This window comes from Colossoma macropomum, unplaced genomic scaffold, assembly GCF_904425465.1.
Source record: "Colossoma macropomum unplaced genomic scaffold, Colossoma_macropomum, whole genome shotgun sequence".
NCBI lineage: Eukaryota > Metazoa > Chordata > Actinopteri > Characiformes > Serrasalmidae > Colossoma > Colossoma macropomum.
The window spans coordinates 2,123,924-2,139,850 of NW_023494792.1; the positions used below are offsets into that span (position 1 = coordinate 2,123,924).

At 40.3% G+C, this 15,927-nt stretch overlaps 1 protein-coding gene across 7 annotated transcripts in view; it reads right to left on the reverse strand.

The window, feature by feature from the left end:
- Nucleotides 1-15,927, reverse strand: part of akap9 (A kinase (PRKA) anchor protein 9) — a 150,334-nt gene that overhangs the window by 114,378 nt on the left and 20,029 nt on the right. For 6 of the 7 annotated variants that reach the window (XM_036577851.1, XM_036577850.1, XM_036577853.1 and 3 more), the window contains exons 3-6: nucleotides 7,781-7,825; nucleotides 6,223-6,261; nucleotides 3,687-3,863; nucleotides 974-1,129 (exon numbers count right to left, since the gene is read on the reverse strand). In XM_036577851.1, coding sequence (XP_036433744.1) covers nucleotides 974-1,129; nucleotides 3,687-3,863; nucleotides 6,223-6,261; nucleotides 7,781-7,825 — 417 coding nt within the window. The remainder of the gene's footprint in view (nucleotides 1-973; nucleotides 1,130-3,686; nucleotides 3,864-6,222; nucleotides 6,262-7,780; nucleotides 7,826-15,927) is intronic. The other variant, XM_036577852.1, reaches the window with a different exon arrangement.

A 15,927-nucleotide genomic window follows, 5' to 3' on the forward strand; every position in this document is an offset into this window, starting at 1 on the left:
GGTAGGGCTGCACTAATACAGCAGGATGTTATACCAATCCTACTTTTTGATTTGAATTGTTAAACCAAGATATTGGAGAAAACAGAACTTTTTCAGTGAACTGAAAAAAAACATCTACATACTGAGACAGTGTGATCTACATTTTCATTGTTAAATACTCGTAAACAATCTGCTTCTGATGCCATCGCTGTTGATAAACCTGAGAGCTTCTAAAGCTGCTCTGGTGCCAGTAAACTCTACTGTAAACTCTGACAACTTCACCATTAACTGGACTGCGTAGGGTTAAGTCTTTGGTATTTAATCATGAACACCAGCCGTTCATTTTCACTGCAGAGTCTGATTAAAAACATAACTTTTGGGGCTCCCGAGTGGCGCAACCGTCTAAACGTCGGCCCGGTCATCAGGAGATCGCGAGTTCGATCCCTGGTGATGCTACAGCCGTCCGTAGCCGGGAGTCCAAGAGAGCACAACTGGCCTCGCTCTCTCTGGGTGGGTGGGATGGCTGCCTTTCTCCCCCCATCACTCACTCAGCGCGATGCTAGTCAGTGCAGGCGTCTGTTAGCTGACGTAACAGATCTGGAAGTACTTCCCTCTGGAAGTACAGCCAATGTTTGGGTTTACAAACAACCTGATTTTATCTATAAGCTTGATTATTGGTTTCTGACACACTGATATCTATAAACATGCGCTAAAGTACAGATGAAATACAGACTTCAACGTGGCTGCTACTATTTTCAGCTGTGCTAACATACTTTTTTACTTTTTAGGCACGCAGTAAGCACCGTGCTAACTGGTGATGTATTATCTTCCATTACTTGTTAGTAGTAACAAGGTGATGTATTATTTTCAGTTACTCATTAGCCTCGTAGCTCCAGTGCTAAAAGCAAAGAAGCGAACTTCAGACACTGAACAGGTCTCGGCTGACTGCCTTAAGAGAGATAATGAAGAGCACAGAGTCCCAGCCCTGTCATACCTGCTGGAACTGGAGCTGTAGTTTCTGGCTCTGCTCCGTCAGCTCCAGGAACTCCCTCATCACCTCATCCTTCTCCGTACGAGCCTGCTGCAGGTTGGCCGTCAGCTGGGTGATGATTCCATCTCTCTGTTTCAGCGCAGCCTCAAAGTCCTGCAGCTGCACAGACACAGTATTTAAGACAGGATTAAAAGGTGCTGTGATTTCCAAACTCCCGAATGCTCCACCTGCTCCGTACTGAGCAGAGCGAGGCATTTTATCTAGCTAGTGAGAGCTCACAGTGGGAGCCAGCCAGGCTAAAGTACAGCCTCCACACGAGGGGGTTAGTTTAACATGCTGCTACTAACTAAGACCCCCAAAGTAAACAGAAAACTACATATACTACATACCCCCCCCCGATATACATTCACAACAGTTCACAGATGAATCAGAAAGATATTACAGATTTCACCTCAGATAAAATGTATTTTTAACCATGCTGATTATGCTGATCATCCTCACACTTGCCACATTTGAGATTTCCTTTCACTAATGATAGATGTTTTTGTTAAGTTTGCTGAGTTGTAGCTGTTCTCTGCTATGTAATATACAGGGATGCTTTAAAATTTTACCCTGTAATTTTTCTGCTGGAAGTGGCCAAAAATGGTGCTTTCGGTTTTATTTGACTGACAGAGTAAACACGCAGAGAATTCTGATCAAAAAGACACGCTGTTTCCAGTTTACTGAACATGAAACAGATCTAAAACCTACAAAGTGTCAAAATAACAGCCTTCGCTAATCATTTCGATAGAAAGCAGGATTAGAAAATGTGGTGATAACACCCTCCACCAGTTCTCACTTTCATGTTATTTAATAGCAGAAATAACAGAGCCAGAATTTTCATTTTGGTGCATCACTATTTAATAACATGCAAATGAAATCCATCTTCCTTTAAGGATAATAAGCCTCAATGTCTAACAGCACTTCAAGTTAATAACCAGTTAATAACCAGTCACAGTTAAGTTAATAATCACGGTGTAATTTCGCATTCCAGAGGATTCTTATTTCATCTGCAGGACATTAAATCCTCCAACCTGAGTCCAGCTGCTCTTTCATATACAAAACATGCTGAGTTTATAGACGTACACGGTTCTCCAGCTCCAGCACTGACATTCAGCATGAACATACATTACTGGTCATCTCCAGCTCATCAGAGAAAGGTCATTAATTCATCCTCCCACCTCTTAAAAGGTACAAAACACAGCAATTTTACACAAATTAAAAAGGCTTCAATGCATCATGTTATGGACAAAAAGGTTTCAGTCACCTGATGTGGCTCTCAGATGAAACACAGCAAGGTGGCTTTTTAACATTTTGTTGATAACCATCATTCACTCAGGGGCCTTTTTTGCTTTTTGAACCCCTGTCCCATTACATCACATGAACAAACACTGTGACTGTGAATGCTGCATTATTTAAAATAAGACATGGGCTTTAGCTACAAACCAGAAACGGCTAAGGATTGAGGGCAAGGTAACCAGGGCCAGAGCACAAAAAAAAACGAGTGGTAACAGAGAGAAATCAGAGAGACAGAAGAGAGAGACCAGAGAGACGGCAGAGAGAGAGAGAGACCAGAGAGAAAACAAAGATACCAAAGACCAGAGACTCCAGGGACAAAAATAAGAGAGACCAGAGAGAAAACAAAAACCAGAGAGAGATCAGAGATTAGAGAGAGACCAGAGAGAAAACAGAAGGACAGACCAGAGAAACTCCAGGGACAAAATAGAGACACCAGAGAGAGTTACCAAAGAGAAAACAGAGAGAGACCAGAGACAAATCAGAGAGAAATCAGAGATTAGAGAGAGACCAGAGAGAAAACAGAAGGACAGACCAGAGAGACTCCAGGGGCAAAATGGAGAGACCAGAGAGAGCAATCAGAAAGAAAACAGAAAGAGGCCAGAGATACCAGAGACCAAAGAGAGACCGTAGATGAAAAAAAGACACCAGAAAGAAATCAAGAGTGAAATCAGAAACCCAAGAGACCAGAGAGAGTTACCAGAAAAAGTCACCAGAGAGAATGACCAAAGAGAAAACAGAGAGACCAGAGAGGGAAAAGCAGAGGGGCCAGAGAGGAAACAGAGAGAGACCAGAGGGAAATCGAAGAGAAATCAGAAAAGAGAGACCAGAGAGAGAGAGACCAAAGAGAAAACAGAACATAATAAAAAGACCAGAGAAAAAAGAGCATCCACAGAGAAAAGAGAGACCAGAGAGAAAACAGTCTAGTGAGAAGAGAGACCAGAGAGACTTGATGTAAGAGGCCATAGAGAAAACAGACAGAAAGCTCAGAGAGAGAGAGCCCAGAGAGAGAGAGAGAGAGAGCCCAGAGAGGAAAAAAAACAGAGGGACCAGAGAGAAACCAGAGAGTGACTGGAGAGAAAACGGAGAGAAACATGAGAGAGCCAGAGATGACTTGAGAGAAACAAAGAAAACAAAGAGAGAAAATGAAAAGAAAAAAGCGAGAAAGAGCAGAGAGGGGAAACAGAGGGAATTTTAACATGATAAGCCGATTTCAGCACTGGTCAGTAGAGGGCGCATTGCATGCCCTGCTCCACTCCAGACTCTTCCTATATCAACATCCTTACTGTTAGTTTTATTTACGTTTATATTTATCTTGTAAACATGTCTTTTGTCCTCTTGCGGATCACTGTTGAAACTAAAGCGGACCGAGAGTAGGTACCTGTTGCACTCCCTCAGCTCCGAACGCCGCCCTGATCTCCTCCAGCTCTCGGCTCAGCTCCTCCACCGCCAGGTTTTTGGCGGCCAGCTCGTCCTCCATGGCCTGCAGGCGGCTCGGCGGCTCGGCCTGCTGCAGCTCCTCTTCCAGAGGAGACACTGGAGGATGTAGCTCTTCGTCCTGAGATATGGAGTGAAGGAAAATTAGACCTGTACATCTCCCGCTCTTTCTCTTCCTGTCTTTGTTGGTCACTCTGATTTTTCTCAGAACCATTTTCTTCCCTTTATCTTATGACCCCTGGTAGCTTAAACCCTTAGAAGTCTCAGTTGTTCCTCGGCACCATAATTTCATCGAAATTCAATCGTAAGTGGAGAAAGTGCAAATTCTAAATTTTCAATTCTGGGCCACATTAGCATTTGTAAGAGCATTTGTAGAAGTTACTTTATGATCATTTGGATTTGATGAAATATTGTTTAGAATTTCTGCCATGAAAACTGATTCATTTTGATAACCAATAATGCAACTATGTAATTAATTTATGTTAAATATGCATTGCATATAAACAATACAGCAAAACAAAAGTAACTCTGGACTTCTAAGAGTTAAAAGCTCTTTTATAAGACCATTTCCTGCTGAACTCTCTTCTTTTCCAGTTTTTGTTGCGCACAATCAAACCAATCAGCCTGTTCTCCCTGTTCCCTGCTGTGAAAGCACAGAGTGCAGTTAGCGCCACTGTAATCCCGGACCCGTACACTCAAACGCTCAGAAGCAGACAGACTTGGCTGGTTAGTGAGTTAGAGCAGATTTCAGCCCCAAATGCTAGAGAACGAAGCACCATGTGCAGGTGAAAGAAAGCGACAGAGCAGTAACAGGGTGTCTGCAGGTGTCTTCCATGTCCATTTCATTGCTTTATAAGACTTTATTGCCCCTCAAAGGTAATTTAACTTGACTAAATTAGCAGCGACTATACACCAAAAGCACACACACTCATATCACTGTGTCTGTGTATGCAAGGTCAGAAGTAGTTAACGTTAATTTAACATTGGCATAACCCTGCCTCGCCACAGTGACCCCGTGTTATTTAAAGTGTGTTTTCAGTTGACTGAGCTACCTCTGTTGAGGTAGGGGGCACAAGCTGAGAGACTCTTCATCAGAGCAGTGGAGTTTGATTGGGCCACAAGCAGGATGACTCTTCACTGTAGTAGTGGGGCACTAGCCAAATGATTCCTCATCACAGCAGCGGAGTTTGACTGGGCCGCGAGACTCCTCACCACAGTAGTCTCACTGTGGTAATGGAGTGTGAATGAGTCACGGGCCAGGAGATTTTTCACCACAGTAGTAGAGTCTGACTGGGTCACGAGCTAGGAGAATTCACCACAGCAGTGGAGTCTGACTGGGCCACAAGCGGGAAGACTTCCTCAAAGTAGTGGAATTTGACTGGGCCACGAGTCAGGAGACACTTCACCACAGTAGTCTCACTGTGGTAATGGAGTGTGAATGGGTTGCGGGCCAGGAAACACTTCACCACAGTAGTGGAGTCAGACTGGGTCACAAGCCCAGAGACTCTTCATCACAGTAGTGGAGTTTGACTGGGTCATGAGCCAGGAGACTCTTCATCATAGCAGTGGAGTTTGACTGGGCTACGAGCCCAGAGACTTGACCACAGTAGTGGAGTTTCACCGGGTCACGAGCCAGGAGATTTCTTACCACAGCAGAGGAGTTTGACTGGGTCACAAGCCAGGAGACTCATCATCACAATAGTGGAGTTCGACTGGGCCACGAGCCAGGAAGTTTCTTACCACAGTAGTGGAGTTTGACTGGGTCAAGAGCAGGGAGGCTCTTTATCACAGTAGTGGAGTTTGACTGGGCCATGAGCCAGGAGACTCATCATCACAGTAGTGGAGTTTGACTGGGCCTCTTCACCACAGTAGTGGAGTTTGACTGGGCCATGAGCCAGGAGACTCATCATCACAGTAGTGGAGTATGACTGGGCCACGAGCCAGGAAGTTTCTTACCACATTAGTGGGGTTTGACCGGGTCACGATCCGGGGGAGATTTTTCACCACAGTAGTGGAGTTTAACTGGGCCATGAGCCAAGAAATTTGTCAACACAGTAGTGGAATTTGATTGGCCCACAAGCCAGGAGTCTCTTTACCGTGGTAGCAGTGTGTACTAGACTGCAAGGGAAATATTTTAATGCAGTAGTGGAGTTTGATGGGCAGGAGTCTTTACCACAGTACCGGAATTTGACTGGGCAGTGAGCCAGAAAACTCTACACTGTACCAGTGGCGACAGCTGAGAAACTGTGCATGTGTTTGCGTGTATGTTTGCTAAGTGAGCTTGAATTTGAGATAGATTAGATGTAAGTTACCAAATTACTTTACTATTACTATAAATAGTATTATTAAAGTAATGCTTATTGATGTTTTTACTTTCCAAAATGTAATTTCAGACACTATTTAGACTTTTAAAGACATGCAGACACCCTGGGTGCATTAGACAGCGGACTGCTTTAACAGATGGATTACTGTAGCCTCACCTCCAGTGACCTCTGAGACAGCTCATGGCACCCATTGACCTGTCAATTAACAATCGATTATCATCTAAAGCTGTAATCCTCTTTGCAGTGAACAGTAGAAAACATTCAGAAAACAAATCAGTCCTGACAGAAGATCCCTTGAACATGGATAATCTGCACATAAACTGAAACTCATTAGCCTGAGATCATCACCGTGAACATAACGACCAGCTAATCTGAATCATAAAATATGAAACATTCATCTGATTAAAAGTTCACTGAAGTAGCAGCTTTGATCTAATCTACTGAAACACAGCACTTTACTGCCTGGCAGCGTGGAACAGTTCTTTAATGAGAGAAACTGAAACTGAAAACTGATCCAGAACTGCCTGAGAGCTTCATAAACTATCTTAATAAAATACCGATTAGACACTAATATGTAATCTCATATTCGTATGTGAAAACGTACCTGACTGATCTCTTCAGCTATTTATAGAAACATTATAAATCTGTTTTTTTTTAAATGCCAAACTGAAACTTGGACCCATCCTGGTCTAGATAGCTTCTGTGTTCCATCCTCTGATGGTTCTTTCAGGTCCAACAGCCATTAAAAACCAAATTTACTAACACTGCCTAACACCATCCACACAAACCTCAGCATATCGGGAAAAGAACTAAGGAACCAAACAAACCACTGTGAAAAGGGGAGAACATTCTAGAACAGTAGAAGGGAGGTGAACATTCTAGAACAGTGGGAATGGAGGAGAACATCCTACAACAGATGGAATGGAGAAAAACATTCTATAACATGGGAATGGTGGAGAACATTCTAGAACAGTGTGAATGGAGGGGGACATTCTACAACAGCTGAAATGGAGAACATTCCAGTACAGTGTGAATGGGAGAGAACATACTAGAACAGCTGAAATGGAGGAGAAGATTCTACAACAGTGTGAATGGAGAACACTCCAAAACAGTGTGAATGGAGGGAGAACATTCTAGGACAGCAGAAATGGAGAACATACTAGAACAGTGTGAATGGTGGAGAACATTATAGGACAGCTAAAATGGAAGAGAGCATTCTAGAGAAATGTGAGTAGGAGAGAACATTGCATGACAGCATAAATAAGGAGAACATTCTAGAACAGTGTAAATGGAGGGAGAACATTCTAGGACAGCTGAAATGGAGGATAACATTCTAGAACAGTGTGAATGGTGGAGAACATACTAGAACAATGTGAACAGAAGAGAACATTCTAGAATATTGTGAACAGAGGAGGACATTCTAGAACAGTGTGAGCGGATGAGAACATTCTAGAACAGTGTGAATAGAGGAGAACACTCTAGAACAGTGGGAATGAGAGAGAATGTTCTGGAGCAGAGGTCTTTAGATCTGAATCCAGTTTTCCGGTCCTGGTTTTCGGTCAGTCAGTAACACACAGCTCAGTTAACTCCTAGCGAACCCAAAATCCAGGACCGGAAACCGAATTAAAGATCCGGATTTGTTCTAGCGTCTCTAAAACAGTCACACTCAGGAACCAGACGGCGGGCCTGCTGTTTTGTGCGTAAGTGGACGTACCTCGGAGGAGTAGTCTTCAGCCGTGGTGGAAACTTCGCTCTCGGGCTGAAACAGACAGAAGAAACGAGTCGTTATCGATCCGGTCCACTTTACTCACTCAGAGCCGTCTGAGGTCGGACTCAGAGAATGGAAGCTTATGTACACCAATTAGCTTTATGTACATTACAAGCCTAAAACAGTGTATTTTAGTCCACTCTACACAGTTTGAGGTGTGTCTGACTTTAACATTCATGTCCATAAGAGTTACTGCTCACCCCCATGCTGGGGGGCTAAAATACAGACACACGTTCTATCATTCAAAAACAGCCCAGCTAATGAGCTAAAGCTAACACTACACCTAACAGGTACAGCGCTGGGTGATGATGAGGACTCCTCGCCTTCCACACAAGTCTTTCCTCCTCGGTGGACGAGGTGCCAACATGTTGGTTTAGCAGAAAACAGGATTTTTAATGTTTCTGGACTGAGCTAGCATTAGCGTGTTAGCCTAGTTAGCGATAAAGCCGCGCCAGAGCCGGGCCGCTATCTCTGCGTCCACATTTTATGATATACACGAACACCTGAATAGAGATTTTAGAACCAAATACTGGCAGCTAGAACGGTTATTACACCCCTAGTTTGAGGACACTGTGTGATAATTTAGGCGTGCAGTTAGCGCTACGCTAATTGGGGGTATAAGCTTCTATAACTCGTAAGCTACACTAGCAGTTCCAGTGCTAAAACTAAAGACACAGGGAAGTCTAGTCCCAACGTGGAACCGAGGTAAACAGAACATCAGTTTGTAGGGACCGCAGCGTGAGGATGAGTTTAAGACCGTGTTAACAGCAGGAGGCGCGAGCTGTGGGTCTAAACCACGTCTGAGAGTGATCGACTGATTCACTGCGTTAGCTCCATTAGCTCTGAACCTTCTGAGAGAGGAGCTCCTCCAGTGAAGAACAAGGTTAATTACATAGGCTTCAGCGTGTCTGTCCCACTGACCTACATCTCACACAAAGCCTGGAGCCTCAACTCACAGGCTGGACAATACACTCACGCCTGGCCTGGACGATATCTGACACCAATCAGCACGATACGTGAGCTTACGAATACACACAGACCTACGACCTATTTCTACTCTACTCCTAACCCCTAAAACTATCCTATCCTAAAATTGATTTTATCTGTTGTTATAACAGACATCACCATAAACGTGTGCGCTCGTGAGCTCCTTCTGGTGTGGGTTCTCCTGTGCTATTAGAGCTCCGTGCTGGAGAAACTTCAGACTGCAAGAGATTTACGAAGCCATGACGCACAAGATTTACAAATTAAAAACGAGGCGTTTTCGTGGTTACAGCTCCGTTTTCATACATTCAGCTCATCACCGGAACACTAAAGCTTGTGGATGCAAACTGTATTTTGCAAAGACAGCTGGGAAATTTACTCTCTAATTCACTGAGTCACTTCCTGAGCAACAGCAATTAAATTGAACTAACCAGTGGTGGAACCTGAGATTTGATGATGTACTGAATCGCTTCCTAAAGAATCATAATTGAACCTAATTGAGTAATAGTGAAATCTAAGACTTCATGATGTACTGAATCGCTTCCTAAAGAATCATTATTGAACCTAACTGAATAATGGTGAAATCTAAGACCTTATGATGTACTGAATCACTTCCTAAAGAATCATAATTGAACCTAACTGAATAATGGTGAAATCTAAGACTTCATGATGTACTGAATCGCTTCCTAAAGAATCATTATTGAACCTAACTGAATAATGGTGAAATCTAAGACCTTATGATGTACTGAATCGCTTCCTAAAGAATCATAATTGAACCTAACTGAATAATGGTGAAATCTAAGACTTCATGATGTACTGAATCGCTTCCTAAAGAATCATAATTGAACCTAATTGAATAATGGTGAAATCTAAGACTTCATGATGTACTGAATCACTTCCTAAAGAATTATTATAGAATGAAATTGTGGCAAAATCTGAGATTTGCTGATGTGCTGAATCATTTCCCAAAGCATCCTAATTGAATCTACTAATATAATGGTGAAACTTGAGACTTCATGATTTATTGTTTCCTGAAGAATTTCCAGTGCATCAATGAAATTTGATGCACTGAATCACCTCCTAAGGAATCATAACTGAATCATAATTGAATCAAATCAGTGACAAATCTGAGATTTGTTGATGTACTGAATAATTTCCTGAAGAATCATAATTGAATCAAATCAAATGGTGGTGAAATCTGAGATTTGACGATGTACTGAATCATTCTGTAACAAACTGAATAGGGGTGACATCTAAGATTTGATGATACACCAAATCATTTCCTAGCGAATCAGTGTGAAATCTGAGATTTGATAATGGATTGAACCATTTCCTGAAGAAACATGATAGAATCAAATCAGAATGTGGTGAAATCTGAGATTTGATAATAAACTGAATCTTTGCTCAAAGATTTGTAACAATCAAACTGAATCCAGAAAAAATGTGAGATTTTGTGAATCGCTGCCTATTTATGGCTTATTGCAGATTACAGTCCAGCTTTAAAAATGTTTTATGTTTCTCCTGTTTTTACTGTCTACTCTATCACACTGACCCGCACGGCCGGACTGACAGATATTATAATGTGCTGTTTATTCTGCTTATATTATTTCCACCAATAACGACCTTTCATCAAAACCAATGATTATTTAACTGAAAATGAAAATAATGCTCATTTTATAAATGCACCTCTTATTCTCTACAGCATGTATGTTTCCACTCTTTTTTTAATGTACATAAACATAAAGCTGGACAGAAGAAAGGCCAAATGCACCACACTGCTATGATCACTGACAGCCGAGGACGAGCTCTCCTGTTCTTATAGAGCTGTTTTTGCCTCTTCATGGACGTAATGTACTAGTTTACATCACACAGCGCGTCACTAACAGCATTAGCGTTTAAATGATGATAAACAGTAAACACTAATGGATTAAATAAGCCCTAATGGATTAATAATAAGTGATATTAAAGAGTCAGGATGTTAATGAGCTGCTCCAGAGTCAGGAATGAAAAGCTACAGCTGTCTGAGTGCATTAATGCACTAAAGTATGAAAATAAGAGCAGCTCTAAATGGTGTTATTAATTTTCCAGTGTATAATAATGTAAAGCCATAACATATACACACGTTTTACTGTACAAAAAATCATGAAATGCTCCAAAATCACTTGGAATGAACTTATTTACATTAATTTAAATTAAAAGTTAAATAAGTAAAATCACTTAGTCGAATCAAAGCATGTTGAACAGTTGTAAAAAATCAAATTGAATCATGGAGAAATGTGAGTTTTAATGATGTACTGAATCATTTCCTGAAAAATCGTTATAGAAACTAACTGAATTGTGTCAAAATGTGAGATACAATAATGTACTGAATCATCTAAAGAATCGTTAAAGAATCAAATTCAGTCATAGTGAAATGTGAATTTTAATGAGGTACTGAATCATTTCCTAAAGTATCATTACGGAATCAAATCAGCCTCCATTCTTCTCAGGAGCCTCACTTTCAGTTCCTCAAAGAATCTGCAGACACGCCTCCAAAGTTCAGTCTCAGAAGCTGGTTGATCATTTTCTGAAGTAATCAAACCCATTCAGTGAGGTCTGTCTGATTCACTGTTCTGAGAACTGTTAAGTGTGTCTCGATCTTCTCAGAGGGGTGTTTGGGGTCGTTATCTCTCTGTAGAGTGAAGCTCTACCCAGTCAGACGTTTCTCTCAGAGGTGCTGCATGATGTCGTTAACTTCGTTTGAACTCGTCAGCTTTCGTGATGCCTTTAATCACGCTGTTAAAACTTGTGCTCAGAGATGAAAGCTTTAAGTGCTGTTTATCTGATGGGGGCAGTTTTGGGGTCGACCAGCTCTTCCAGGTGGTTGTTAGGAGCCACATTTTCTCTGCAGCTTCTATACTCCAGTTTTGGAAACTCTGAATTTCTCCTTCTTCATGCGAGTGGAGTATCTTTTATCTAATCTGCTCACAAACACCTCCTGAAAAATCAATAACTTGTACTTAACAGCTCCCAGACAGGAGCACATATCGGTCTGCTGGCTGGATAAGGTGGCACCAAGCTGACTGCAGCCCACTGCTGGTCCACCCTCAGACCACCCTGATTACCATCATGTATACAAGCTCAAACTAGTTTTAATCTCCTCAAACAGATTTCAGATGTAAAGACAAATATTACAAACAGCTGAGAGAAAAATTAAAGATTGAACATGATATAAATGATGCATATAAGCTGGGCTGTTTTGAGTGTATATTAAATAAATGAAGGATGGTCTCTGACTTTTACACAGCACTGTAAATCAATAATAATAATAATAATAATAATGATAATGATAATGATAATAATAATAATAATCCTGGTGTAAAAGTCTTCAGGCTGGGCGTGTGAGGAGCAGTTTACTGATATTTTGACAGACTTGGTAAAAAGCGCAGTGCGCATGTTAGTGGAACTCTCAGGACTGTTGTTGCCACAGCAACAGCTTCACCGTGAACTACTCAGAATTTAATTGTAGAGCTGAAAAAAACACGTTTTGTGGTCCTTTTCTAAAAAAGCGAAGGGCAGCGCTGCGGTGGAGGACGGAGCCTCAGCGAGAGGCTGTAGGAATCTCAGTGAGGTTTGGCCTGAGGGGAAACGAGTGGCTGCTCAGGAGTGTGTGGAGCTCATCGAACCACACCTCACTGAGGGTCTGTGATCGGCTGCATTAAACACCCTGAGGTCTTCAGTTAAGTATGAACCTCAAGGGAGGGTTTCCACCTACCAAAGGGAACTCATTAAAGGGGAATTCCACCAATACTGCAAAATGTATGAATAACTCAGTGTGTGAGATGTAATCAGAGAGATTCAGAGTGGTTTGGTGTGAAATGGTTCAGATGTCTTTACAGTGGTGGTGATAGGAACCAGGGGTCGCCATGACTACAACACAGATATAGACATTTTATTTACTATCCAGAACCACCAGTGAACCTACACGAGTCTTCTGAGTTTATATGAATGTTGATGATGGAAAATAGTGGAAAATCTGAAATAATAAGTTTTCTTTGGGGACTATTTTGCCTCACAGCGCCCTGCATGTATCCCTCCACCATGAATGGAGTTTAAGGCCGAAATCTCCTCAGAAGGTGAAGTCAGGATCGACGGCGCGCGCCGAGTATAACGTACGGCGAGTTCGGTACGGTCAGGGTTAATTCAGGTGAAGTCAGGATCGACGCCGCGCGCCGAGTATAACGTACGGCGAGTTCGGTACGGTCAGGGTTAATTCAGGGGAAGTCAGGATCGACGCCGCGCGCCGAGTATAACGTACGGCGAGTTCGGTACGGTCAGGGTTAATTCAGGTGAAGTCAGGATCGACGCCGCGCGCCGAGTATAACGTACGGCGAGTTCGGTACGGTCAGGGTTAATTTAGGTGAAGTCAGGATTGATAGAGTGAAAATGCAAGTCATGCTTTGTGTTGTGTAACGATACACACTGGAGTGTGTGAACGGAGAGCTGAGCTCTGCTTCAAGGCCATCACACACACACCGCTGAAACGAAGCCGCCTGTCTGTTGCCACGGCAACTGGTAGTTCTGTAGCCGTTTAAAACAGCGAATACTTTTCAGAGTCAGAGTGTTTCAGAGTGAATATCTAATCCATTTACCTTTTTCTATTAATGTTAATCATATACATCTGTTAGAGAGAGAAAACAGGAGGAAAACAGCAGGAGGAAGAGGAGAGAGAGTACAGGGTGAAGGAGTTCATACACACACCTGAGACCGAGAGAGTGTGGGTGTGAGAACAGAAATGATCGATGAAAAGAGCAACACAGAACAATTAACACACACACACAGACACACACACACACACACACACACACACACACAGAGACACACACACACACACAGAGACACACACACACACAGACACACACACACAGACACAGACACACACACACACAGACACACACAGACACACACACACACAGACACACACACACAGACACACACAGACACAGAGACACACAGACACACACAGACACACACAGACACAGAGACACACAGACACACACACACAGACACAGACACACACACACACAGACACACACAGACACACACACACAGACACACACACACAGACACACACAGACACAGAGACACACAGACACACACAGACACACACAGACACACACAGACACAGAGACACACAGACACACACACACAGACACAAACACACACACACACACACAGACACACACAGACACACACACACAAATTACATAAAATAACATGACTAATATGATTAACTCACTACGTAAAACACTACTGTGATTAATTGTGATTAACTATACAAAATACTGTGATTAATTGTGATTAACTACACAAAATACTGTGATTAATTGTGATTAACTACACAAAATACTGTGATTAATAATGATTAACTATACAAAATACTGTGATTAATAATGATTAACTATACAAAATACTGTGATTAATAATGATTAACTATACAAAATACTGTGATTAATCGTGATTAACTACACAAAATACTGTGATTAATCGTGATTAACTACACAAAATACTGTGATTAATTGTGATTAACTACACAAAATACTGTGATTAATAATGATTAACTATACAAAATACTGTGATTAATCGTGATTAACTATACAAAATACTGTGATTAATCGTGATTAACTACACAAAATACTGTGATTAATCATGATTAACTATACAAAATACTGTGATTAATCGTGATTAACTATACAAAATACTGTGATTAATCGTGATTAACTACACAAAATACTGTGATTAATCGTATTTAACTACACAAAATACTGTGATTAATTGTGATTAACTATACAAAATACTGTGATTAATCATGATTAACTATACAAAATACTGTGATTAATCGTGATTAACTATACAAAATACTGTGATTAATCATGATTAACTACACAAAATACTGTGATTAATCATGATTAACTATACAAAATACTGTGATTAATCATGATTAACTATACAAAATACTGTGATTAATCGTATTTAACTATACAAAATACTGTGATTAATGATTAACTATACAAAATACTGTGATTAATCGTATTAACTACACAAAATACTGTGATTAATCGTATTAACTATACAAAATACTGTGATTAATCGTGATTAACTATACAAAATACTGTGATTAATCGTGATTAACTATACAAAATACTGTGATTAATCATGATTAACTATACAAAATACTGTGATTAATAATGATTAACTATACAAAATACTGTGATTAATCATGTTTAACTATACAAAATACTGTGATTAATCATGATTAACTATACAAAATACTGTGATTAATCATGATTAACTATACAAAATACTGTGATTAATCGTGATTAACTACACAAAATACTGTGATTAATCGTGATTAACTACACAAAATACTGTGATTAATCATGATTAACTACACAAAATACTGTGATTAATCATGATTAACTATACAAAATACTGTGATTAATGATTAACTATACAAAATACTGTGATTAATCATGATTAACTACACAAAATACTGTGATTAATCGTGATTAACTACACAAAATACTGTGATTAATCGTGATTAACTACACAAAATACTGTGATTAATCATGATTAACTACACAAAATACTGTGATTAATCATGATTAACTATACAAAATACTGTGATTAATCATGATTAACTATACAAAATACTGTGATTAATCATGATTAACTATACAAAATACTGTGATTAATCGTGATTAACTACACAAAATACTGTGATTAATCGTGATTAACTACACAAAATACTGTGATTAATCATGATTAACTACACGAAATACTGTGATTAATCGTGATTAACTACACAAAATACTGTGATTAATCGTGATTAACTACACAAAATACTGTGATTAATCGTATTTAACTATACATAATACTGTGATTAATTGTGATTAACTATACAAAATACTGTGATTAATAATGATTAACTATACAAAATACTGTGATTAATCGTATTTAACTACACAAAATACTGTGATTAATAATGATTAACTATACAAAATACTGTGATTAATAATGATTAACTATACAAAATACTGTGATTAATCATGATTAACTATACAAAATAC